Here is a 27,322-nt window from a genome sequence, read left to right on the forward strand (position 1 = left end):
GAGGGAAAGCAGATTCCAAGCAAAGAGGCTTTTGCATGTACACAGCCACCGAGGCATGACACACCAAGAGACACTCAGAGAGCTGCCAGGAGCTGGGAAATGATTGGCAGAAGAGGCTCATGTCAGGGAGTGGGAGGTGAAGTTGGAGAGGTGGGCCACATAGTGCCTTGTGGGTAAAGCCAAGAAATTTGAAAATAATCCCCCAAACTCTGGAGAGCATGAGAGGATTTTAATCAAGGGAGTCACATAATCAGATCTGCATTCTGGATGGATCCCTCTGACACAGTGTGGAGAATGGATGGGAAGGGGGCCTGACAAAGGTGGAGAGACCAGTTAGGGGGTCACTGAAGTAGGCCAGGCAAGTGGTGATGAGGCCCTGAACTCAGGGAATGAGGAGGAAAGGGTAAATACCAGAGATGGTGAGTGGTTCAACCCTGCCATGGGGCTCGTCAGGTGTGGCAAGTAAAAGGAAAGGAACAATTCAAAATAGCTCCAAAGTTTCTGGTGTAGACAACTGGGTTGTTCAAAAGCGGTGTCATTTAACAAGAATGAACCACATGCATTTATTCTTGTTTTACTTCTTTATTTTAACTCCACGTATACAGATATGAGATAAACTTTAGTGTTTAAAGTTCTCTGTGGGTCTCGAAGTTCTTTAAACATTCCCTTCCAGAAAGCAGAGGGCTAAGTGATGGTTCCTGTTTGAAGGAACTTTGGCAGGTGGCTAAGGGCAATGCTAAACTCCCCTATCCTGGGTGCCAACATTGTCATCGGCATTGTGACAACACAGGAATTAAATAGCCAAGAGGGGTCAGTGTAAAGAGAGAAAGTTTATAGACCTTCCTGGAAGAAAGCTGGAAGATGACACATGGTGGGCTCTGGGGAACTGGGAACTCCTGGCTTGTTTATAGAACTGTTGTTACCAAGACTCAAACTGGCAGTCCAACCACCTTCCAGATTTCAAGTTGCCAGACCTTTCTGCTGAATCCAAAACAAGGGAAACTCAGTTAATCTTGAATCTTTTGTCTACCCAATAGGCTGAAAGTACTGAAGGGAATGAGTGTTCCCATCTCCACCCTTCCCCTCAGGACTCAGCTGGCCCAAAGATGCTAACCTCATTTTTCTGGTGATCCACCTCAGGCCTTCCCTCTATCTGCCAGGTCTCCACTTCTGCCAGAGACAGGAGACAGAAGGAGAGATGTTAAAACTGGAAGAAACAAAACCCAGTATCGGGATCTGGCCCAAAGCCTGTGACTCTGAGTAACTTCCCCGCTTCTCCTAGGCCTGCCTATATTCTCTTACACTGCCAATTGTCTAAAGTTCTGGCCCATTCTTTTCACTTTCCTACAAGTAGATTATCTGCCACTCTACCGGATCACTCCAGAGTTAACTTTGTCTGGCAAAGGCTTGAAGGACACAGAATCATTTTAGCCAAATTCACATTAGACCCCAATCTCTGCTTGTGTGTCCGAGTCTCTGAGTCTAAAGGAAGGTCAAGGGGGAAACTCAGATGGAACGCGCTCCCCTTCCTATCCTCCAAACATGGATTAAATTAGAACAGAGAAAGCAGGGAGACTAGTCCCAGCATCTCTAGCTGGAACTAAGGCCATAGCAGGTTATACACCAAGCACAAGAAACACCAGCCAAGCACCACGACTGACAAGCTGGGTGCCACTGCCACCTTTGTTTCCTGCCTGTGTCTCCAGAGAGCTAGAAATTGCATGCAACACTCCAGTTATGGGATAAAGGCTAAAAATATGCACAACTGGGTTTTGATATGGTGCTCACTGTTGTCCATAGTTACTGTTATTGTTGTAATAGTAGTTATTGCTGTTCCTTCTGCTCCTCTTTCTCCTCCTATTCTTTCTCTTTATTCTTCTCCTCCTCCTCCTTCTTCTTCCTCCTCTTCTTCCCTTTTAATAAGATCTACTTATTTTAGACATGATTAAGAATTTACATTTTCAGAATTTCAAAGTGCCCAGTTTAGATTCACAACATGCAATACTTAAGAATGTGAAGAGCCACTATCCTAAATTATATACGACTGGGAAAGAACGTAAGGAAAAGCATAAAACACATTCCAAATTCAAAGAGCCCTATCAGATTTGTTTGGGGGTTTATGCTGCATTTTCATGATTCAACAAAAGGGTGTGAAGGCACACCCTAGGTTCTATGGGGAGATAAAGTGACTATCGATGGGAGTTCACTGTCAAATGAAGAATGGTACTAAAGTAAAGAACATCATATTAAAGCATTAATCAAGTGCTCTTCTGTGGATTAATAATATTTTCCATAGGTCAACACTGTTTGTGTGTACATGTTGTAAAGTTGAAAAAAAAAATCGGCATCCAAACAATAAGAAAAATGTTCCCTTTCTCGGAAGTCAGACTGACCCTACTTGTCCTCTAAATTGTTTCCAGAAGTTTAAGTTATTGAAGAGAGTTTCATATATTTTTTGGTCAATCATTTACCAACTGGGACACATTTCTTCTTGGAGCTAAAGCCATAAAGCCACAGCTCACCATTTGTCCCACTGATTCCCCTGCCAAAACCTGGCCTGAGTCCATCTGATAAAATACCTTCATTGAAGAGCTCTTGATCCATCCATTGCCCCAGAATTCTCTTTCTCCACTAGTGATGGGGTCAGAAGATGTGGACAGTTCCAGGATTTGATACAAGTGACCCACCCATTCCCAGGATGAGATAAATTTCTCCCTGGCCAGAACTGGACCCCAACATCTAACATGATGACCCATCTATGCTCCAGGACATCTGTTCTCTCAGTGACACATGCAAGAAGAGCAACAGCCTCCTGCTCTCCAGGAGAGGCACCTGTCAATGGGAGAGCTCTTGGACATGGATTAAGTGACCTGACCCAAGTTCACTCATGATTAAGCGGTGACAAAAAGGCAATTATATTAAAGCTGCCCCTCTATGCTGGTGATGTGTTGAGGGTCATATCTGTGTAGTTCCTGCAGCAAGCACAAAAGTATGGGCAAAGAGGAACCCAGAAACCGAATAAAGATCTTGAGCTTCTGGTAATCTATCCTTCTGATATAATGCTCCTGAAATAGCCCAAAATACAGGAGAAAAACATAAGCACAAGCGTGTTCATGACATGTTTAACCATTGGGTAAGGACTAATAAATCCACATGATAAAATATTGGGCAACTGTTGAAATAATATTAATAAACTGTATTTAATAAGATTGATAACTTCTTATGTTCTGAGACTAATTTTTAAAATCATGATACAAAATTAAGTATTCAACAATGTTACAATTTACATTAAAAAAGGGTTATAGTGGTCTGTCTAGGAGAAGAAATAATAGCTGATTTACTTTTCTTCTTTATTCTTTACTTCCCTTCTTAGGTTTTCCACACTTAGCACATATTATTTTTATACTCCAAAAAATGAAAGCTATTTAATTTGACTAAGCCATGGTCTAGGGGGCAGGTGATAAACTCCTTGAAGGAGGATGTGCTGAGCCAGAAGGTGGCCAGATCCCAGAGTTGTTGTGTTAATCATTGACCCCTTCCTCACACTCAAGCACTGGAGGTGGGAGGCTGCAGTGTGGCCCCTGGCTCTTTCCATCCTGCAGTCCAGTCTCTCTGGTTGTCAGCATGCTGTTTCATGACTCACTACGGGCTGCTGGGTTGGTCACTTCCCTTAAAATAACCCAGCTGGCAAAGAGCACACAGTGGTGCTGGGAGGACTAATTCATTCATGTGTATAGACAAGCATGCTGAGATTCTTGGATGGGAGTCTTTCCATGCTAAGGAGTGCAAGTATTCAGCTGAGTACATTTCCAGGGAAAATTTCCTGCCACAAATTCTCTAAACTCAGTGCAGATGCCCAAATTCAGGAGAAAATTTATGTAAGCTGGCTGATAGACCATGCACCATTATAATAAAAATGAATTGGATGTCAAATGTCTACGCAACTGAACACTACCACGTCTAGCCTTCCTGGAGAATCACGAAGTTGTATCCAACAGGCCCAGAGGTGGATAAACTCTGGGCCATTGATGGGCAGAAGAATTTCTTGGCCCTGGTTGGGCAGTAACTCTTCCAAGCTTATGTAAAATATCTCCCACCAAGGTTGCATAAATGGTCCAAAGGTGCTGTGGAAATCAATACAGGCCCACGGCCCTAGACCAAGCATAAATGAAACCATGATGCAGAAAATCATGAATGTGGCATCAGAATGCTGGAAAAACCTGAGAAGTATTTTTTAGGAAAAGCACCAGCATCAGCTCCCAGATGCGGAATTGACTTTGGACAATCTATGGATAAAGAATGACTGGTAAAGCAAACCATCCCACTGCAAAGGCCAGCATTCAGCTCAGGCTGTGCTGCAGCCAGCTTCTGACAGGGAGAAACAACAGGCATGACGAGTATGTGGGAACTGTGCAGAGGCCCAGCACAGAGCAAGCCCTCGGATCGCTCTTCCTTCCCACACCTGCTACCAGTTGGAGGACAAGCTGGGGACAAGCTGGTGCGCATCTGTCAGAGAAAATGGAATGCCCAAATTGACCCAGAGGGTATGGAATTGCATAGCAGAGGTTCTCTTCTAACCGTACCTCAGGGATTTCACCTGAAAGCCAAGCTAACAGAAATAAGGAAGACCCCAAGGGAGTTGGTTTTGGACATCTTGTCTCAGAGGTTTGATGTAAAGAGATCAGAGATATAGAAGCCTAGTTAAATTACAGATCACCTCCCTCCCTGCAACACTCTGATCCAGTTCCCCAAACTTGAAGGCTCTATAAGACACGTAAGTAACTTAACATCCTGGGCTTACCCTTCCCATGAAAGCACCCACTACTCTTGCCTCCAGAGTTAGCACCTCCACTGACCCCATTTTCAGTGTGTATTTCACCTTGTACTCCAGCTCTGGCCTGGATGGAATGACAGTGCATCATTCTCATTGCAGGCAGGAGCCTAGGAATATTAAATACATCCATTGATCTGATCTTGGATGTTCAAAAAGACAAAAGTGGAAATACAGATCCTGTGTTCTTGGGGAATATTATGGACTAAGTTGGCTCCTAAATGGAGCCAACTCTAAAGAAGTAACGCAGGGAACTGTTGACTTACATCAGTTTTCCTCTGGACTTTGTTCCCAATTATTCATGACAATCTCACTTGGGCTGCCCCATCTGAAAGAAGAGGGGACCACATGGGCAGGCTCTTTCTTTCCAGTAAGGTTGGGAGAATCAGTAAGGAAACCACTAAACACATGGAAGTCCGGGGTGGGGGAGCTGAATGTTAGCACAGATTCAGATTGCTATTTCTTGTCATCTTGGCATTTGGGTTTATGGAATAAATAAAAAGCCAACATGTCTAAATGGCAATAGCTTGAGAGGGAAAGAACACAAATGTGCTCCAGGTTCTGAAACATATTCTTCAGAATGTAAGGACATGTCCCTCACTGAAACAGAGCAAAAACATCAAACGTTAGCAAGCCTAAGTAAGGGGGAAACCGCCAAAGGGCATCTTTTAGATGTGGTGCCTCCTCAAAGACCCCATATGATCAAGGCAGGAAATTTATGGTCCTTCTGCTGCTGAACAGCAGTGCCCAAGGCACAGGAACAGCCCCTGGGATACTTCAGAACAGGGGTGAACAAGGGTTTAGAGCATGTTCCCCATTCTATCATCTGTCACTTCCCAAAAACGTAGTTCACCCAATGTCCATAGAAATTCCTGGAGTCTGCTTTGGAGATGACAAAGCCAACAGTCATGTAGTAGAAAGAGCAAAGGACATGGGGGGAGGAAAGCACATGTTTATGTGAGGTAAAGGATTAGAATTAGTGCCAATCATTTTCCTGTTTACCCCCACATCTGCCATTTCCTGGTCTAATACATAATGTAAGGAGAGTGGATCTCCAAAGGGACACTTCTCAGAATCCCTTGCCAACTGGCTTCTGGCTAGATTCAGTCAGTGGAAGGTACTGGTGCCAGATTGGCAGGTAGGTAGATAGAAAGGGAACCCAGAGCCTCCCTCTCCTCTCTCTATCTGCTTCATGCAGCGGCTGCAACTCTTCATACTTCCATTACTTGCCCTTCCCTTGGTGGCCCCAATTTCCACCGTGCAGTTTCCTGCATGGTTCCAGCTCCCACTAGAGGACCTGGCCCTGGGCCACCTCCTACTGATGGGAGGTACCCCAGCTTCCTGCTGATGCTGTCTCTGGGTTGCTTGCCCATCCTTATTTAGCTTGTCAGCCCTTCTGACACCTTCCTAGCTAGCTCCGTATATTAAATTCCCTCTACTGAACTCCAGGATTTCTGATTGTCTTACTAGATCTTAACTCATGCACTTTAGGACTTAGGAGACCCTGATACCGTTAGTGTCTGCTCCAAATTCCCTCAAGGCTTACCAGGATAATTTTGAGTCCAACTTCCAACTGCCAGCGCCTTCACTTCTTTGCCTAAAGGTTTCTTTTTGGTGGCCTGAGCCTTCTCTTCCCATGTGCACGTTCAAGGCAGACTAGAAGTGCAGGAGAATTAAGATACATACACTCACACACTCACACTTGGAGCTGCCCATAACAGTGACTGACAGGACCTCACATAAACTCAGCTCTCTCACTGCTCTGGTTTGAATATATGAGTCCCTGAAGAATTCATATGTTGGAACTTAAACCCTAAGGTGATGGTGTTAAGAGACAGGGTCTTTGAGAAGTGCTTAAGTCCTGAGGAGCTCTGCCCTCATGAATGGATTCATGATCTGAAAAAAGAAGGAAGCACTCAAGTGTCCTTTTGCTGTTCGGTCTTCTGCCATGTGAGAATGCAGCAACAAGGCATCATCTTGGAAGCAGACAGCAGCCCTTATCAGATATTGAATCTGCCAGTGTCTTGATCTTAGCCTTCCCAGCCTCCAGAACTGTGAGAAATAAGTTTCTGTTGTCTAGAAATTACCCAGTCTAAGGTATTTCACTGTAGCAGCAGAAACCAACTAAGACACTCACCCCTCATGCAATACCACTCTAAAGTGCATGTTCTAAATCAGCTCCCAGAATTCCCAGGAGAACTAAGCTCCAGTTGTCCACAGTGGTAATCTGATTGACCAAGCACCCCTTCTGGGCTGCCTTCCCTTGTCTCTCTCACTTGCTCACTCCACTACTGGAGAGTCTACCTCCCCCAGAATTTTGCACTTGAATCACTGGCTCAGGGTCTGCATCTGGGAGAATCTAAAGTAAGGACACTTTTTTTTTTCATGCTAGTTCTTTATTCTTTATGAAAGTTAAAGTAATGCTTGGAAATAATGTGGGGTCCATTCAGTGACAGGATTACGATGATTTGGACAGTAAGCCCCTTCTCACCAGCTACAGCATGGCTGAGCAGGCTGTCGTGGTGGATGGAGAAGGAGGTTTTTGCAACCTCTAGCTGGGCAATGATTGTCAGAAGCGCATAGTCTCAAAGCCTCTGTTTCTCCATCCACAAAAGGGCAATCCCGTCAGTTTTCTTTGAAAGTTCCTTTTGACCATCATATCAAAAGAATCGCAGGGAGCCAGAACACATTTTGACCCTGGAGGAATTTTTTAAACCAGCACTTTTGAGTTTCTGGCACATTAAGGGAGAAAGAGCAAGGGAACCTGAAGGGCATGTGTGTGTTTCCAGTGAATTCTAAGGAAGTGAAATAACGACCTTGGCCCAGACAGCAAAAGACAAATTTAATTTATGTGCTTCTGGCCATATATGGAAAAATCATTTAAACCAAAAAAAGAAAAGTCCAAACTGCAAGTCAATTGTGCCTAACATCACACATCCCAATGGTATGTGCTGGCCTCTCCTAGCAACTATGCTATTCCAACATTCCCAATCATTGTACATATTTGGGTCTCGTGTTTTCCCAGAAGCCATGAGGGTCTGGTCTGAAATACCATCCTGAATCTGCCCAACCTTAGCTCCAAGGCTGGATCCACAGCTTCTCCTCCCCCACTGCACTCTCATTTCACAGGCTGCCCTGTCTCTCTCTAGCTTTGCTTCCATAACCCAGGCCTCAGGGCTCTCCTTATTTATAACTTCTTAATTTAGACCTTGGCCAGTAGAAATGTATACAGTGAGCAGAGGAGAAGGTCTTATTTTAGCCAGAACTCCTGATGCTAAGAATCGACTCTCAGCTGAAGTGGGCCAGGGCCCCACATCTGATGGCCTGGGCCACCCGAGGAGTCTACTTGGGATGCGTAATTCACAGGCTCCATGCAGGGAGATGTTTATGGACACATTCTACACATCTCTGGCATCCTTCTCCATGAAGCCCAAACCACACTGGAGATTGTAAGTAAAGCAACGTCCCCTGGATTAGAAGTTGTCGGGTTTATTTTTAAATACCAAGGATTTACAAGGGTGCCCATGATGAGAAACCCTCAATGCCCTCCTACCATGCACACTCACATATACACGTGTGCACAAACATGCAGAGACACAGCAGTAAGAGAGAGAGGATATACACACTGCGGCAGATGCACCGTAAGGCCCAAGAGAGAAGTCCATGGGAGGCCCAAAGAGCAAGTGTGGAGGAAGCCAGCCCACCTGGCACTTTCCTAGTCCACAGTTTCCACAGGCTGTTGCCATCCCGAAATAAATTCCTGCAACTTTAAAACTCACTATTTATCTTTTTAAGCTTTCTGCTCTTGGCTGTCTGCTTTACTCTTAAATCTCTATTGAACATAAAAGTTTTTTTGGTTTTTGGTTTTGGGTTTTGTTTTTTTTTTTTTTTTTTTGTTTTGTTTTGTTTTGTTTAAGAGGCAGAGACTCACTTTGTCAACCAGGTTTCAGTGCAGTGGCACAATCACAGCTTACTGCAGCCTCTAACTCCTGGGCTCAAGCCATCCTCCTGCCTCAGGCTCCCGAGTAGCTGGAACTACAGGCCCATGCCACCATGCATAGCTAGATTTTTAAATTATTTTGTAGAGACACAGTCTTACTACGTTGCCCAGGCTGGTCTCAAACTCCTGAGCTCAAGCAGTCTGCCTGCCTCAGCCTCCCAAAGTGCTGGGATTATAGGCGCGAGCCACTGCGCCCAACTTAGGAAGTTCATTATGCAGCTGTTCCCAAACCTTCTTGGTTCACAGTACTCTTAAGGTCCCAGCAACTTTTATGCAATGCTCTTAAGCTAAAAGAAATACTTAACAGTTCCATGTGTTAAGTAGTTAAGTCCAAATAACTTAATAAATATTTATGTCCTAACAAATTAATAGCCATTGGGGAAAATATGCAAAAATTGAAATAAATAATAATAATTTATTTCATTCTTAAACCTAATTACTAGCTAACAGGATGTGTGCACCTGTTAGACAACTTCCAACTTTTCTAATTTTGGTATCAGATTGAACAGCAACACTCATGCTTCCTGTTCCACAATGATTTTGTGCAGTTCTCACTGGCTGCAACCATAGAAAAGTCAGCTTCACTAAAACATGATGACATTAAAAAACATAGTATTGGCCGGGCGCGGTGGCTCACGCCTGTAATCCCAGCACTTTGGGAGGCCGAGATGAGTGGATCACGAGGTCAGGAGATCGAGACCATCCTGGCTAACACAGTGAAACCCCGTCTCTACTAAAAATACAAAAAAAATTAGCCGGGCATGGTGGCGGGCGCCTGTAGTCCCAGCTGCTCAGGAGGCTGAGGCAGGAGAATGGCGTGAACCTGGGAGGCGGAACTTGCAGTGAGCTGAGATCATGCCACTGCACTCCAGCCTGGGAGACAGAGCGACACTCTGTCTCAAAAAAAAAAATAGCACTATAGAACATTGACACTGCTGAGGTAACACTGTGTGGCAGCGTACAGATGTCAAGCATTGCTGGGCTTCTCTAAGAAATGTTTAGTAATTCCATGTTACTTCTGTGAGTTTCCTAAGGCACCCTGGGGTGTCTCGGGTTATTGGGAACCATGATCTGATGAAATCATTTGTCCATGATTTTTGTATGTATGTGTGTGCACGTGTAAATAAACCCACAACCAGAGCCCAGAACAAATATGAATTTATACATGAATAAAAATGCATGAGAAAAGACCTGGAAGGGTACAAACCAAACTGCTAGCTCTGGCTACTTTTAAGGAGACAACATTGGGAGGAAAAGAGGTAGGTCCAGGGAGGCGTTTGTCAGAATTTTTCTGAAGATGCTTTCACGTATAACTTGTGTAATTATAAACAACAACAACAACAACAACAACAAAAAACAACTTCGCCATGTAAAAGAGTGCTAAATTCTGTTTAGAAAGGGTCAGTCCCAAATTCCAACACACTGTGGGTACACTGTGGATGAGCGCTTCTGGCTCACTCACTGAAATTCCTTAAGGCATTTTTTTCAAGAGCCTTTCTTCCTTTCTCATTTCCCACGGCAGCAATTCTCCAGAGGTGGTAGTCAATCAGAATCACCAGTAGCCATTCTCTAACTACCTCCGGCTACCACCTCCCCGGAGTCCAGATGCTCACAGTCCACTCACGTCGCAGTGTGATGTGGTGGCCGTAAAAGCTGGCTCTCCCTTTGGTGGTTTGGAGCTGCTGCTTGGAGGCTGCCAGGTAAGGACTATTTCCCTGCCTTCTGCTCATCTAGGAGGAGCCTTGTGGCTGGTTTCCGCCAATGAGGGGAAGGGAGGCAGGATCCAGTTCTAAATTTAAGTCCTAAAGTACCCCTAAGGAGATCCACATCCTAGACTGCCCACATCTCTACTGATGAATTTCCTTGCTACATCCATTTCTCTTCTATGCTCACCCATTTCTCTTAGCAGGGGTGCCCCAGGGTATGACTGGGGATGTGACTGGGATCAGAGGTGAAAAAGGAGGCCACTCCATGAGAAATTACAGAGAAGGGGCGGGGGGGGGGGGGCGGGTAGAGAAAGAAAGAGAAAGAGAGAAGCCAGAGCCAGAAACCATGCACTGTCAAAAATAAAAAATTAAAGCAAAAGTTTAAAACATAGCACATAAAATTGTCAGGGGGCAGCCTTCAGCAACAATTCCACTTTTGTGACACAGGTTCCAGGGAGCTACATGTCCCCTGAAATGAAGTGACCTGTTTCATTGTCCTTATTACCAAATATGAGAAGGCCAAGGGCAGTGTGCACAGATCCTCTGAAGCACAGGACTGCGGAGCTGAACCAACCCGCAGCCTCTCAGCTCTTATCAGACCGGCTCAGGGACTGGTCTGAGAGCACAGGGGCTTGACTCCCCGACCACCCTTCAGCTTGGGACAGAACCCAGGCCATTTTCTGCCAATTCTTCCTCAGCTCATGCAGGCGTACAGGAGAGAACAAAGATCCCAGGTGTCCTAATTCAGCCCTTAATAGCCAGAGTCCATGAAATGCCCATATAATAAGGATGCTTAGAGCCCTTAAGCACCAGGCCATAAACAGATTTCAGAAATAGAACCAGGCTCACATCTCACCTCAGCTTCTCTTTTATTACAAGAATCTCTGGCAAAATAAGTCCCTTCCTCTGCCTCAGTGTTTCCCTTTGCCAACGAGAAACCCTAAGAAGAGGCTGGGATAATTATTTTGATTCTTTATGTTTTTGACCCTCAAGTGGTTATCCGGTCATTCAGTGCCTCAAAAGAGGGCACGAGGGAATTTCATCTGCTCAAAGAACTGATAAACCACCCGAGGCCTGCATGGAAAACCTGGACCATGTCTCCCTTGGCCCAGAGTAAGAGGCAAGAGGGACCCTCATCCCCTGCTCACTGGGCTTCCCTTCTCTACTCACACGCATGCTCCAACAATGTCCCAGCTTCCTGTTGCTGTTGTTCCAGCCTCCGCAAAGGCCCAACAATTATGCATAATTTATTCCACGTGTTTGTTTATTGTGCCTGCCAGAGGCTTCTGTCGTAAATGTTTCAGTGCTTTAACTTTAGATGAGTTTTCTTTTGAAATAATTGTCCCCAGGGTGATGAACTGAGCAGTAAATTAACACCCCTCTATCCACGGCCTCCTCTAGGCTCCTGTCCCCTTCTAGCTGCCGTGCTCAACATAAAACATTCATTAAATGAGCATCGCAGGTGGCTCAGGCAGGGATGGGGGCGCCGGGGCCTGCGCACTGGCTAAATCAATATGTGGGTGACAAGTTCCATGAAGAAACTCCCAGGACTAGTTAAATAGGATTTGTTTTAAAGTCCTTTCAGAGATACGTTTCATAGAAGTATGAAACCTACATTTGCCATTAGCCCCCCATCTCTACTTGTTCATGTTTGTTCTTTGCATCTTGACACAAAAATATATTTTTGTGGGCCCATCTAGGCCCATCTGTGTCACTCCAATGACACCATCATTCAGACATGCTCCCTCTCCTTGTCTCCCTCTCACACACACACACACAAACACAATCTCACACCACTGGCACACTCACACACCCACCCACACACATACACACTAACAGAATCTCACACCACTGGCACACTCACACACTCACCCACACACATACACACTAACACAATCTCACACATGCTCATGCCACTGACTCACTCTCACACACCTGCTCACTCAAACACTCTCAACAGTTCAGGGATGGTCTGAAAAACTGACTACTGGTATATTTATTCATTATGTCAGGGGTGAGCATTCCTGTGCTTCTTGTCAAATTTTTATTTCTCTTCCCCGATAGCCTCTCCAACCTCCAACCAAGGACCCCACTTGTAAATGATTTGTGGCTAGTGGGTTCTAAAGTTACATCGACTTATTGCCTGGACTTTTGTGCCAGCGCTTTGCCAGTTGCTTTCAGATAGATTCTGCTGTTCCTTTCCTCTGCTCTGTGCTGATCCCAAAAACTACATTTCCTTGAATAACTCATCAACTGACTTTTGGTTAGGTCTGGCCAATGGGAGGTAATGATGGGAGCCTGGGGGGCAGAAAAGGGAAATTCAGGGTATTTCTCCTTTACTTTTTCTATCTGCTTCAGATGGCATCTCCTCTGGGATTCCAGCTCCCACTGGGTGGTCCTGGCTCCTGGGCTCTGGTAAGGCCAGCTCCGCTCCTGTCCATGCAGCCCTAAGATGGTGCCCACTTCCTGCCATGCTAATCTCTCCATTGCCTCTCTGTCCTGCTTGCCTCAACATCCGTTCCTCTAACACCTTTAGAATTAGCTCTTTGTATTGTCTCTGCTGACCCACGTAGAATCAGTTTTGTATTCTTACTGTACTCTAACTAATAGAAAGTTTATTGGAAGCAAAGGAGGCATGGGCTGAGAAAGCCCTGAGTGAAAGTTACAGGGATAAGAGGCAAAGACCAGCACTGCTCCTCAACCTGCCAGCTCCAGCACCTTGCCATGTGCACTCAATTTAGAGCTTTACCATCTTGTAGGAACAGAGAGAATTGGTGACCTGCAGGGAAACTTAAGAAAACCTCCAAATGTGTCCGGGATACAGCAGTCTAGAAAAGATTCAAACTGATTTAGGAAAAAAAAAATCCACGCTATTCTTTTATCAAAAGTTCCGGACTCAGTATTCTTTCTTGAAAACACAATCTATATCTATATTTATATTCCTGAATTTTCCCTACTGTCTGTTGAACCTCTAGCAGTAAACTGAGCTAATTCTCCCCACTGTTGTCCTCAGTGGAAATAGAGCATCACCCCACTAAAATTTACACAAAACCACTAATGTAGGGTAGCGAGTTTGTCTCCCACCCATCTTTCCAGTGAATACCACAGTCCTTTCTGCCTTTAGTTTAGGAAAGAAGAATCAAACATGACTTTTTAGGAGTGTTTGAGGATCTGTTGAAGGAAAACTTTCAGCAGACACAGGAGCAAGAGGTTAAAAGCATTGCTTTTGAGTCAGACTGCCTGGCTTGGACTCTGGCTCTGCCATGCATTATCATTGATCAACTTATGTTCCCCTATAGACCTCAGTCTTCTCATCTGTGAGTTGGGGATCATAATGGAAATAATAAAGGAAATCATACCTGTAAAGCTTTGCACATTACATACAATAAGCACTCCATAAATGTTACTTATAATTTTATCATTGTTAACATCCTCCTATGCCCACATCCTTGAAAATCAATAAGAGAAGGTGTAAGAGCCAAGTTACTACCATATATATAAATAAGGGACAGTCCAATCCCCCAAACCAATGGGTTGATGACCAACATCATCTCTGCACATCAGCAAAGAAAACTGCTGACTCTCAGAACTGGAGAGGCTGTGTAATCTGATCTCCCTGCATGACAGCTGAGGTGGAAGAGACCCAGAAGGCTCAGCTGCCTGGTAATGGTACCATAACTCCTACCCCGGGGTCCTAATATATGGTTATCACCTCATTACAGTACAGAGCATTTCATTTCAGATCAGTGTCATGTACATGTGATGTCAATTGTTTTCAGGGAAGCTGATACAGTTTGGATACTTGTTCCCACCCAAATCTCATGTTGAACTGTAATCCTCAGTGCTGGAGGTGGAGACTGGTGGGAGGTGTTTGGATCATGGGGGTGGATCCCTCATGGCTTGGTGCTGTCTTTGCAAAGGTGAGTGAGTTCCTGTGAGATCTGGTCATTTAGAAGTGTGTGGCACCACCTCCCCTATAACTCACTCCTCTTTCTCACTCCTGCTTTCAGTATGTGACATGCCTGCTCCCCCTTCGCCTTCCACAATGATTATAAACTTCCTGAGGCCTCCTTAGAAGTCAAGAAGATACCAGCACCATGCCTTTTCTAAACCCTACACAACCATGAGCCAATTAAACCTCTTTTTAATAAATTACTCAGTCTCGGGTATTTATAGCAATGCAAGAATGGCCTTAGAGGGAAACCTTATAGAGAGAGTTTTAAACAAATCAAAAAAAAAAAAAAGCAATGGCCTACAGCTAACATGAGACTTAATGGTGACTTAATGGTGAAAAACTAAATTTTTTTCTCCTATGTTCAAAAACAAAGCAAGGAAGTCCATTCTCACCACTTCTTTTTTTTTTTTTTTTTTTTTTGAGACGGAGTCTCGCTCTGTCACCCAGGCTGGAGTGCAGCGGCGCAGTCTCGGCCTGCCACCATGCCCGGCTAATTTTTTCTTTTTTTTTTTTCGAGACAGAGTCTTGCTCTGTCACCGAGGCTGGAGTGCAGTGGCGCAATCTCGTCTCACTGCAAGCTCTGCCTCCCGGGTTCACGCCATTCTCCTGCCTCAGCCTCCCGAGTAGCTGGGACTACAGGCGCCCGCCACCACGCCCGGCTAATTTTTTGTATTTTTAGTAGAGACGGGTTTTCACCGTGTTAGCCAGGATGGTCTCGATCTCTTGACGTCGTGATCCGCCTGCCTCGGCCTCCCAAAGTGCTGTGATTACAGGCTTGAGCCACCGCGCCCTGCCTCACCACATCTATTCAGCATTGTACAGGAGATTCTAATCAGGGCAATTAGGAAACGGGTGGAGGGAGCAGGGATAAAATATATCCAGATTGGAAAAAAGAAGTAAAACTATCTCTATGCACAGATAACATGATCTCACAAACAGAAAATCCTAAGGAATCCATTAAAAATTATTAGAACTAATAAATGAGTTCAGAAAAGTTATGGGATACAAGATCAATATAGAAAAATCAGTTATATCTCTATATACTGGCAATGAACAATCCAAAAATAAAATCAAGAAAACTATATTTTCAATAGCATCAAAAAATAAAATTATCAATAAATTTAACAAAATATGTACAAGACTTGTACACCAAAAACTATAAAACATTGTTGAAAAAATGAAAGATCTACATAAATAGAAATATATACCACATTCATAGAAGACTTACTGTTGCTAAGATGGCAATTCTTCCAAAATTAGTCTACAGATTCAGCTCAATCCCTAGCAAAATCCCAGCTTGCTTTCTTATAGACATTGACAAGCTAGTCATAAAGTTCATATGGAAATGCAAAGCACCCAGAATGGTCAAAACAAATTTGAAAAAAAAGTACAAAGTCAGAGGATTCATACCCCCAATTTCAAAACTTACTATACAGGCACAGTAATCAAGATAGGGTGGTACTACATAAGAACAGACATATAGATCAATGGAATCTAATTGATGTCCAGAAATAAACTCTTACATTTATGGTCAATTGACTTTTGATAAGGGTGTCAAGATAATTCAGTGAGGAAACAGTCTGTTCAATAGATGGTGCTGAGACAACTGAATATCTACATGCAGAAAAATACACTTGAATCCCCTCCTTAAATCACACACAAAAATTAACTCAAAATGGATCCCAGGCCTAACTGCAAGTGTTAAAACTAGAAAATTCTTAGAAGAACAACTAGAAATATCTTAATGACATTGGATGAGGCAATGGTTTCTTAGATATAACACAAAAGCATAAGTAACAAAATTAGATAAGTTGAACTATTTCAAAATTCAAAATTTCAATAAAGTGAAATGACAATCTACAGAATTAAAGAAACTATTTCTACCTCATATTATTTGATAAGACTGGTATTCCAAATATATAAAGAATTTCTTATATCCCAAATATATAAAGAACTTCATATATTCCAAATATCTAAATAACTCTTACAACCTGATAATCAAAAGCCAATTAACCCAATATTTTTAAGAGGCAAAGGATTTGAATAGATATTTTTCCAAAGAAGACATGCAAATGACTACTAATGATGTTCACATCATTACTCATTAGGGAAATGCAAGTTAAAACTGCAATGAAATATCACTTCACACCACTGGGATGGATAAAGTTTAAAACAGATAATAAGTGTTGGTGAGGATGTGGAGATGCTGGAAACCTCATAAATAGCTGGTTGGAATGTAAAATGATATAGCCACTTTGGAAAAATAGCATGGCAGTTCTTTAAAATGTTAAACATAGAGTTACCATATGACCCAGCAATTCTACTCCTACGTATATACCCAAGAAAAATGAAAGCATACGGCCAAAAAAAACTTGTACCCAAATGTCCATTGCAGCATTATTCCTAATAGCCCAAAAGTGGAGACTACCCAAGTGTCCATCAACTGCATCGATAAATAAAATGAAGCAAATCCAAAATACAGAATATTATTTGGCAATATAAAAGAACGAAGTACTGATATATGCTACAACATGAATGAATCCTAATAAAATGTTGCTAAGTGAAAGAAGCTAAGGACCACATATTCTATAATACCATTTACATGAAAGTCCAGAATAGGCAAATCTATAGAGACAGAAAGTAGATTAGTTGTTACCCACAGCTTGGCAACTATTGGGTACAGCGTTTCTTTTTTGGATAATAAAAATGTTTTAAACATAAATAGTGTAGATAATTGCACGAATCTGTGAATATGCTAAAAGCCATTGAATTGTACACTTTAAATGGGTGGATTTTAGTGTATAAAATTAAATCTCAATAAACATGTTTAAAAAGTAAATGGACTTGGTATCTTTAAAATTAAAAAGAAAAAAGAAAAGCAAATAGGCTTTGGGGATCAGGCAGAGCTGGGTTTGATTACCAGCTTCCACACAACTAGCTATGTGGTCTTGAGCGAATTCGTGCACCACTCTGGGCCTCAGTAAATGGTAGCTTTTTACCATTCAACAGGAAGGAAAGTAAGGAGAGGTGGGGATATGCAGCATCAGGATTACAGTGAAGGCAAAACCAAGGTGATCTTCTGGGGTGAAACAAGCACATCCAAGACCACCAGCTAGAATTTGATTCTTTAGTCCCTGTCTATTCCTCAGAAGCAGGTGCCTTTCCTAAACATTCCACATGCAATGGTGCCCCTGCAGCAATGCTATGTAGTGGGTATTGACTGCAACTCTTCCTATAGACAAGAGCAGCATCCATCTTTATCTCCCACCTATGGCGGGATTTGGCAAGAACAGAAGCATTAACAATGTTAAAGAAACTGAGGAAACACAAGAAGGATCCTGACAATCAAATTCTAGGCCATTTTTATCTTACACTACTCATTTGAGAAGGTCATTTCCCCCCAGTGCCCATAAGGCATTAGATGCTTTGAGCTTTGCATTCTCAACAGTGTAATGAAAATAGATGTTGAATGCTAAAACGTAAACATATGTATCATTCATAATGCATTCAGATGTTTTTTAATTATTCATGGTTCCTGAAAGTTATTTGACCAATCATGCATATATACCCAACCAATGTTTATATTAGAACCACAGCTTCAGTGTACACAATTCCAGCTCCTTGGCATTCCCGTCTATGGAATTAAAATTAAATGAGTCAGGGGTCAATAAAAGTTACATGAGATTTCCATAAAATTATCCATTGTATATTGCTACGGGGTGGAGAAAGAAGTTTGCATGGTGTTGCCGAAGCTGACAGAACACAGAATGCTTGCTTTCTGATGAGGGTGGCAGGGATGATTAGTCTTTCCTAAGAATGAATTCATTATTTCCCTGAATAATTGGTGGTCTTGGACTTGGTCTTCGTCTAGGAAAAAAAATAACTCAGAGGGCCACCCTCTCTGTTCTGTTTAAGTTCTGTTTTCTTAAAAAAAAAAAAATGCCAGCATTTTGGGCTCGAAAACACTACATTCTTCTGTTTTGGTGCTTGCATAAATTTGCATGTTAACATGAATGGTTCCAACTTAAAGACTGTGAAATGAAATGAAATTTGAATTAAAATCCAAGATGGAGAAAAGACACATCTAAAAGCAACAGATTTTCAATCTAGTGGATTTTTTTTTAAGAACCAGATTAAGAAAGACATAAACTCCTCCCCCTCTCTCTCCCTCTCCCTCTCTCTCTCTCTCTCTCTCTCTCCCCCCACTCCTCCTCGCTTTCAAAGACGGGTGGCACACAGAGACAGGTATCCCAAAGAGCATCCCCATGCCCCACCAACATACATACTCTTGAGTATTTTTACGAACCACAATACAAATTCTGAAGCTCTGTTTTAATGACTGCATGCCAACATGAAACTCAGAGACATGACTCAGAGGACATGGTCACCATCATGTTTCCACGTTTGGAGGCCCACCGAGATAAAATGAAATGTAAGGAACATTGCACGAGTAGCTTGAGCAAATACAGGCATGAATTTGCCACTGCAGGCCCTAAGAGCCATTTCTTGCTCTATCCTTTGATTTTCCCATTGCAGTTGAAGGCTGTATGGCATAGTGGTTAGGTGCACAGACTAATAGAACTGCAGTGGAATCCCAGATCCACCTACCATTTACTTTCTGTGTGGCCTCTGGCAAATGACTTAACCTGTGGACATAACTCTTTTCATGAGCCTTCATTTACATAGCAATAGTACCAGCCTCACAGACTTATTGTGAGATAATGTAACACACTTAGAACAGTGTCTAACACAGAGCAAGCGTTCGATAAGGATTAACCCTGGTGGTGGTTGGTCTGGTGGGGTATTGAATGTTATTATTATTCAATATTTAGATGATGGTAGGAATCAAGCCTGAAACTGTTTCTCCTCCAACCTGCCCTCCCATTTTGACCAGATAGCACTGCTATCTGGAAAGAGAGGTCAAGTCATGGCGAAAGCCCATTGCCCATTATCTCTGGCTGCAGGACAATGTGAGATGTCATGCTCTCATCTCATCCTGCCCCACATCAACCCCTTCTCAGGCCCAGTCTCCCTTCACTAAGGTGTGCCAAACAAAATGACAACAGGATCTCAACAAGTAAAGAGGACCGTGAGCAGCAAGCGCAGCTTCATACCTCATCGCCACACTCCGTCGTGTTTGTTTCCAATTTCTGGACAGCCGACTTGTTGCTCTCCTTTAGCATTTTCTCTCGAACTTTGGTTTCATACTCAGGCCTGGGATGTTCCTAAACCAAAGAGCAGTGAGTGGTTAGTAAACAAAAGGAAGAAGGACCTTGGCCTGAGGGTTATAACCAGACACATGTACATTAACGTCAGCATTTAGGATTGGATGCTATTGGATTGAACTGCCCCACCATACACAATCACAAGGCGTCTAGACATCACATCCTAACATAAGAACACAACGTGAGGAAGAGACAAGGGACACACAACACTCGCTATCACACTGAAAACCAAACCTGGGCACGTTCCTTGGGGATAGCGCCGGTGTTGAGAAAAGAGAGAGGAAATGTTAACTGGATGGTTGATATGAAGAGGGGCCCAGTGCTTTGCAGAGCAGTTTCACCAGAGGCAGAGGGATATCCCTGGTCATCCCACCAACTATCGTCAGACCTCAAACTTTAACTTTCAACAAGCCAACTCCCAGCTGGAGAAACAGATGTGCCCCACAGCTGGGAGTGAGGGCAACAACAAAACTCCTTCCCTGCTCCCTTATTCTCTGAGCTAAAATGGCGACCAATAAACATCAAAGTCAAGGATGGCCACAGGGAATCTTAAAACTCACTTGCCTGGACCTGTTTCCTGTACAGCCTCGGTGACTAACTCATTGGCAAGTACAGCAATGCTCAAGAGACCTCACTGGGCCATTCAGCAACACAAACCTGAGTTGTGAGTCACCACGCATGGGAAAGAGCATCTAACTAATCCAGAGGACCATGGTCCAATCAGTGCAGATGCCGGGGTAGGAAAATGCATGACTCACTTCAAAGAAAATTTAACTGTGTACACCCGGCCTCACCGGTGGGTCTTCCTTACGGTTTCCAGCTCAAGAACAAACATCTACAGGTGTGAGGACTTCATGTTCCTGCATCGTTTATCGATAACTCCTGGGCAGGGATTCAGGTACTGGCTCACAATGGGCTCTGCCATTCAGGGAACACACATGTCCTTATCCCTGTCCATATGTCAGAGACTCCAAAGGTCAACAGGCCAGGCTCTTGACCTGTCTCTGGCTTTCCCAAGACACGTCATGATGCAGGAGAGGACAGACCATGTAAGTGACTAACAAGCATAACTAAAACAACAGCAGGCAGTGCCATTCCATCCTCACCCATTCTCCGAGGGGACGTCAGTCCCATCCCTTCCAGGAGGCCTTCTCCAACTGTTGCAACATACCTACCAGGTGGGGCCTCCTCCCTCTCTGAATTCCTAAACTTTTATAGCTTATACCACACACTGTAGATCTTCATTACGTATTTTTCTTTTATTTTTTCCTAGCTGTTTTGCATGTGAGAGTCTTCTTATCCTAACATAAAGATCAGCTACCTGCTCTGTATTATTCTATGTTTTGCACAGTACTTGGCACCATGCAGAGCACACAGAAATCTCTAAATGCTTGTAAAGTGCACTTGATTTTGTCTCTCACCTTCATCCGTTTTCCAACACAGCATTTCCTAATGTGTGTGCCAAGAGAATTTCAGCTAAAAAAGGATTCCAAGGTCTAAAAGACTGGAAAACACTAGAACATATTGACTTTCTGAGAGTCACAACGAGCATATTAAAAACTCTGAAAAGTACTACTGTCAAGATGCTTGCTTAATTTTCCTAAGCACATCATTTCCCGCAGAGCAACTTTTGCCTGTAACAATTAATAACTTGCAGGAATACTTGGAGAAGTATGGTTTGAGGTTCTCCCCCATGGCCTCTGAAATTTGGTTGCTTTTCTTCTACATTATTCCAATGGGAGATTTTAATTAAAAACTGTAGCAGTATCTTTCAGTGAGTTCCAGAACATGGGTTCTAAATCTCTTCAAGACAGAGGAGCCTCTCCCCTTTCATACCCTGCACAGGGGCTAAGGGAGGCACCCCCAGCTGACCGGCAGGATGTTTCTGATTATCTCTGGCTTTCCGGAACATGATGTGGCAGCACACAGAGGAGTCTGCTTGAATACCTCTAGGTGTGGCTGTGGCTCACCTCCCCCCATGCTGGGCCCCAGTTCAGAGCGCCCTCATCTTTTTTTTTTTTTTTTTTTTTTTTTTTGAGACAGAGTCTCACTCTGTCACCCAGGCTGGAGTGTTGTGGCATGATCTCAGCTCACTGCAACCTCTGCCTTCCAGGCTCAAGCAATTCTCCTGCCTCAGCCTCCGGAGTAGCTGGGACTGCAGGCACATGCCACCAGGCCCAGCTGATTTTTTTGTATTTTCAGTAGAGACGGGGTTTCACCATGTTGACCAAACTGGTCTTGAACTCCTAATCTCAGGTGATCCGCCCTCCTCGGCCTCCCAAAGTGCTGGGATTACAGGCGTGAACCACTGCACCCAGCCATAACCCTTACCTTTTTAAAGCAAGCCTAGCTTCCTAAGCACTCGGACACGAATCCGAAACTCAAAGAAGAGACAGGTTGCGCTGCACTCAGCTGAAGCAGGCCTGACAAGGACCTCCCTGTTTGCAGCCAAGCAAGTGGGGTGAGGTTATAGAATCCCTCAGAAGTGGACAACTGAGCTCCTGGCCAGAGCAGAATCCAGCCCCTGGGAGGGTTGCTTTGACACACCCAGCCATGGGCAGATCAGCCTGATACTCCTGATGTTCCCCAAACACAACAGCACTGGATGGGTAATCTGATGCCAAGTCATCACAGATCATCACCCCTCCCATTGAGACTCTGGGAACTGTTTCCACTTGGTCAGTCTCCCCAGGAGCCAGCTGGGAGGCAGAACCCAAGCCTGCTCAGGACTACACTTGTCTGATGTAAAGAGGTAAGTCCAGAGATACATCCAACAAATGTCTTCAACCAGGAGTCATCAAGCACCTGCTACACTCTGAGCTCTTTCCAGGCACTGAGGCTATACTGCCAGTCCTAGACACAAGATCTCTCCTTCCCTGGAACTTATCTCCAAGTAGAGAAAAGTTACAGTGAGTAAACCAGCACACAAATGAGAAACTAGCAGATGAGGATAAGAATAGCAGAAGAAATAAAGCAGGATGCCTGCTTCAGATTGGGGAGTCGGGGGAGGCCAATCTGAAGACGGCAATGTTTTCACTGAGACACAAAAGCCTAGAAGACAGGCCTTGCAGAGTCTGGGAGAAAAGCAGTCTGTGCAATAGGAATAGCCAGGGCAAAGGCTGGAATGAGCTCGAGACAGAATGAAGGCCTGGGTAGCTGGAAGGTCTAAGCAAGGAGGAGAATGACACAAGCTGAGGATAGAAAGGTAGGCAGAGGATTTGGTTTCCTATGAAACCAGAAAGAAGTCACTGAGGATATCTAAGCTTTGATGTGATACATGAGGGGTGGGAGAGAGATGGGTGGGCAGGATATCTGTGTTCAGCTAAGGCCACACTCTCTAAGAGGTCCCGGGTATTCCCGATGTGACAGAAGGTAATGGGCAAGAGTGCCCCACTGAGCTGAAGATTATCCCATTTTAGAGTATAAAACTCTGGAGGTCTGACAGATCTCCCTGCAAAAAGGACAAACAGGATCAGAGAAGCCCTTCAATAAGTCTCGTGGTGATGTCCACAGGGACACCCATAGGCCGACCTGCACTGGCCCAGGGGGGTGGGCCGTTGGGCTTGGTTGCTTCCTTCCTTCCCCATCCTCATAAGAAAGCAGTCTCCAGTCTTCTTCTGGCTTCTCTCTGGTTTCCAAGCTGAACTTAAGCCCTACTGCTTGTTCTACCGCTCCTGGGGTGACCCACCTGCTGGAGGCACCCAGGTGGGAAGATTAGAGGGTGCACAAGCTTTGGTGTATGTCAGTTGGCACCCTCCTTTCCCCCGGGAAGCAAGTGTTTCCCAGTGGATACCATGGGGAAGAAAGAAGTCTTAAGGTTATAGACAGCTAGACTCGCAAGCATTCCTGATACTGGGAGGTGTCTGGTTAAAATAGAAAAAACTTCTAATCATGGCTTTCAAGGACCCCTGCCTCCCTCCCTCCAATGCCCAAGTAACATCTGCCTTCCACTCACTCCTCATTTTGAATGTGGGTTAAATGCTTCATATGAGTCCTAGGACCCTTGTTCAAGTCATTTGTACCTTGCTATCCTGACCTTCATGCCTTCCCATGGCCTGGGAGATACAGATTAGCCATCAGGACCCTCCCTGACCCGGTCACCAGACTATACTTTTTCCTTGTCACCACTGCACACTGAGCCCTGTCCTCTGAAGCCAACTTGGCTTTCAAGATATCTTGTTGTTGCCTCGCTTTCCCAGGTCAAGGCTGCTGCTGTTTCTTTCTTGTGGGCGCCCCTTCTTCCCTTTGCTGCCCATTAAAAGCCAACCAGTCTTCAAAACCCTGATTTTTTTAAGAATTTCCTCTCTACATTAGCCAGAGCAATTTCTCTTGCACACTCTCCATTCTATTCTAAATATTTATAGACCAAAGAGCACCCTGCTGAATGCAGCCCTTTGGAGATCAGACACTATGCCTGAGATAATTCCATATGCCATACAAAAACCTAGTATGTAATAGATGCTTAATGGCCATGTTCAGAATTGAACTGAAATTGATGTGTGCTAATCCAAACTAGAAATGCATTAAAGGAAAAGTTGAGGCTGGCCTGTGCACATGTGGAGCATGCCAGTCACGCTACAGAACCAACCAGCCTTGCAGCAACCTCACACGGAGATCCCATCCGGAATGTCTCCTTAGGCCCTGGGTTTACCCCAATCTTGGCCAGGCCCCTCTCAGCCAGCACATGAGCTCCTCAAATCATGTACCTCCCAGGAAGTTACCATGGCTCATTGGGTTAAACAGATAAACAGGAAACCTGGCTACAGAAAGAAAAATGGATTATAATCTCACTCCTGCCAGGGACTTGTTACAGAGATTTCAAGGGTATTGAGTTATAACTGAGGCTTTTCTGATGGAGAGACTATGTTTACACTTGCTTTCTAACAGCAAGATGTGAGGGCTTCCTCAACTCTACTTAGCAGACACACTTAACTTGTCTCTGGCCCCACACAGGCTTGGATGCCAAAATGCATCTTCTTCTCTTTTTTGGAAACATTCTACAGCATTAGGGGAGTAGGCATTGTACCCTACCCACCTCCCCCAGCCTCCCTCTCTCTCTGTCTCTCTCATATATATGAGACATATTTCAGCTAAATCAAATGGGACCAATAATACAAAGATTTCCCCACTAGATCACCCACATTCAAACTTCTAGAGTTCTTTCTATTGGAAGGACCAGTTTGGGAATTTTCCTGCAAGAAATGCAACTGTCTTTATTATTCTCTGTTGCTTATCTTCCTGAATAATTTGAATCCTCTCTGAAGGAAGAATGCATATGTATATTCTCTCTTTCACCACAGAGTTCACGATAGTATTAGCCTCAGGGTATATGCGCAATACCTAGAACTGGAGTAGAGTGGGTACCCAATATATGGTAATGCAATGGGGTGGAGTGGGATGGGGATGCAATTAAGTGAGAACCCATGGGAGGTGAAGAAAGGCTCTATCATTACATTTCTCCTTCCAGCACTTTCAGGCAGCATACCCTGCACTGGTAGATTCCATTCCATGCAGCTGCCCTGCAGGTCCTGCCATTCTTCAGCCCACCTGCTCAAAGGCAAGTAGACTACTCAGAGCATTAAGGAGAAGAAATGGTGACATGCCACAGATGTGGGGACATACAGGCTCGGGAAGAGACTAAATTAGGGATTCCACTTCTTTCTTATAAAGTGTCAGGGCCACAAGGCCCCAGGTCCCTAGTCCAAGGCAATCACTGTAGGAGAGTAATGAGCAGGCTTGTGTTCCATGCAGCCACCTTACTGCTGTGGCCAGCCCTTGCAAGTGGGTACTCAGGCAAATGAAAGTGCCTCCTGGCCCTTCTAGACACGGCCCTCAGCCCCTCACCCACGATATCCACACTATTGAGAGTCCCTGCTTGATATCCCATCCATGGTGGCACCTGGTATCAGGAGGCCTTGAAGGTTTTAATGGTCAGAACAGAGGGGCTTGCTGAGCTTGAAAGTGAAAGAAGAGGGGAGGAGGGTTGAGTGGCAGTGGAGTTGCTTTCGGAGGAGCAGTTATTATGGTGGGAATAGATCATGGGAGCAAGCACGACACACTGCCCATCATCGGCTCACCAGCATCAAGAATGGGGGCCTAGTCCTCAGAAGAGCTAGGAGGGAAGGCTGATTTATTTGCATTATTTAAAGATCATCTGTCCAGAACACTGCTCTAGAAGAACCTATCCCTTCCCTTAGCTCACGCCTCCCCCACTCCCGTTTCACATACAGTGCACAGGCTTATACCACAGAGGTTTAGTGTTTCTTTCTTCATTCACAGACATCAAAGACAACCAGCACCTGACACCCTGCCTCTCCTTTGGCCCTCAGGAGGCCCCCAGGGCATTCTGACATATCCCTGATTCTCTGGCTTGATGATCTCAAGATTACCTCTTGCCTCTTGTTCTTGCATCTTCTGCCACCTCTTTCCCCAGAGGAGGGCACGGGGACATCTGCCCAAACATCAGGATCAATGCCCTCCAGCTCAAGGGAAGAGAGGGTACTTGAACTCTTGGCCTCAGAGTAGGTCAACCATGGCCCAGTCCATGGAGCCAAGCTACACAGGCAGCCACTGTGAGACCCAGCCAGTGACAGCAAACATACATGGTTATCTCACTCAAGAGAGTCCATTTCCAGGGTCAAAACAAAGCCAAAGCCCACAGAAGTATGTGAGAAATATGTGAGAGAACTCACTTCTTCCTCTTCTATGCCAGTCAGGTCCCAAAAGTAGCCCAGTCGCATCTGTAGCCTCTTCCAGTTTTCCAGGAACATGGTAGCTTAAAAAGAACAACAACAAAAACCTTGATTATTTTTGAAGAGTGGATTCTGTACCCTTTGGGCTCACCAGTGGAGGTGGGGGATAAGCTATTTTAAATTTAGGAGCTCTCTTTAATGCATTTAGCCTTTTTTTCCCACTTCTAGGTGAAACTGCTAGAAATACTCCACATCCTTGAGAGCCAATAGATATGTTACACACACACACACACACTCCTTTCTCCACTTCTAAGTTATTAGAAGAGGGTAAACACTGATCCGGAGAAGTAAAGTAAGGATGGCAGGATGAAGAAAATAAAAAGGGAGGGGTCTGTGGTTTGACAAGCCTCATCTTGCCTACACATACATTCTTTCCTCGTTCACCATCATCAGCACTGTCACTTTTTCCCTACATTTCTTTCTTTCTGTCCCCAGCACCACTTGCCTCATTTGGGCCCTAATCATCTCATTCTGAGGTTACATAACAGTCTCCTAACAGTTCTACCTGACTCCAGACTTTCAGCCTTCCAACTCATCCTGCATGTAGCTGACAGAATAATCTCTGTAAAGTAGTATGCATTCATTCTTCCATTTGCTTAGCAAATAGTTGTAGAATGCCTGCCACACCTACACATCCATCAGTTTGCCTGCCCCACCCACGGCCCTTTGAAGGACCAGCATGCCTTTCTCAGCATGCTCTAGGAAGAACCTGATACCCCCACGAGCACAACCCTACAGCCATGGTTTGTTATACCAGGGCTGAACATCTGATCCAGGGCCTGCTGACAGAGCAGTCAGATTCCCTCCTTTGAAAATTGAAACTAAAAGACACAAAGAGGAGCAGGGATGGGAG

General features: G+C 44.4%; 1 protein-coding gene across 2 annotated transcripts in view; it reads right to left on the minus strand.

Moving 5' to 3' along the window:
• The window catches only part of ANO2 (anoctamin 2), a 395,453-nt gene that overhangs the window by 149,759 nt on the left and 218,372 nt on the right, over positions 1-27,322 (minus strand). For both annotated transcript variants that reach the window (XM_054444248.1, XM_054444249.2), the window contains 2 exons: positions 26,410-26,492; positions 19,607-19,717 (listed from right to left, as the gene is read on the minus strand). In XM_054444248.1, the coding sequence (XP_054300223.1) occupies positions 19,607-19,717; positions 26,410-26,492 (194 nt within the window). The remainder of the gene's footprint in view (positions 1-19,606; positions 19,718-26,409; positions 26,493-27,322) is intronic.

This window comes from Pongo pygmaeus, chromosome 10 (assembly GCF_028885625.2).
Source record: "Pongo pygmaeus isolate AG05252 chromosome 10, NHGRI_mPonPyg2-v2.0_pri, whole genome shotgun sequence".
Classification (NCBI taxonomy): domain Eukaryota; kingdom Metazoa; phylum Chordata; class Mammalia; order Primates; family Hominidae; genus Pongo; species Pongo pygmaeus.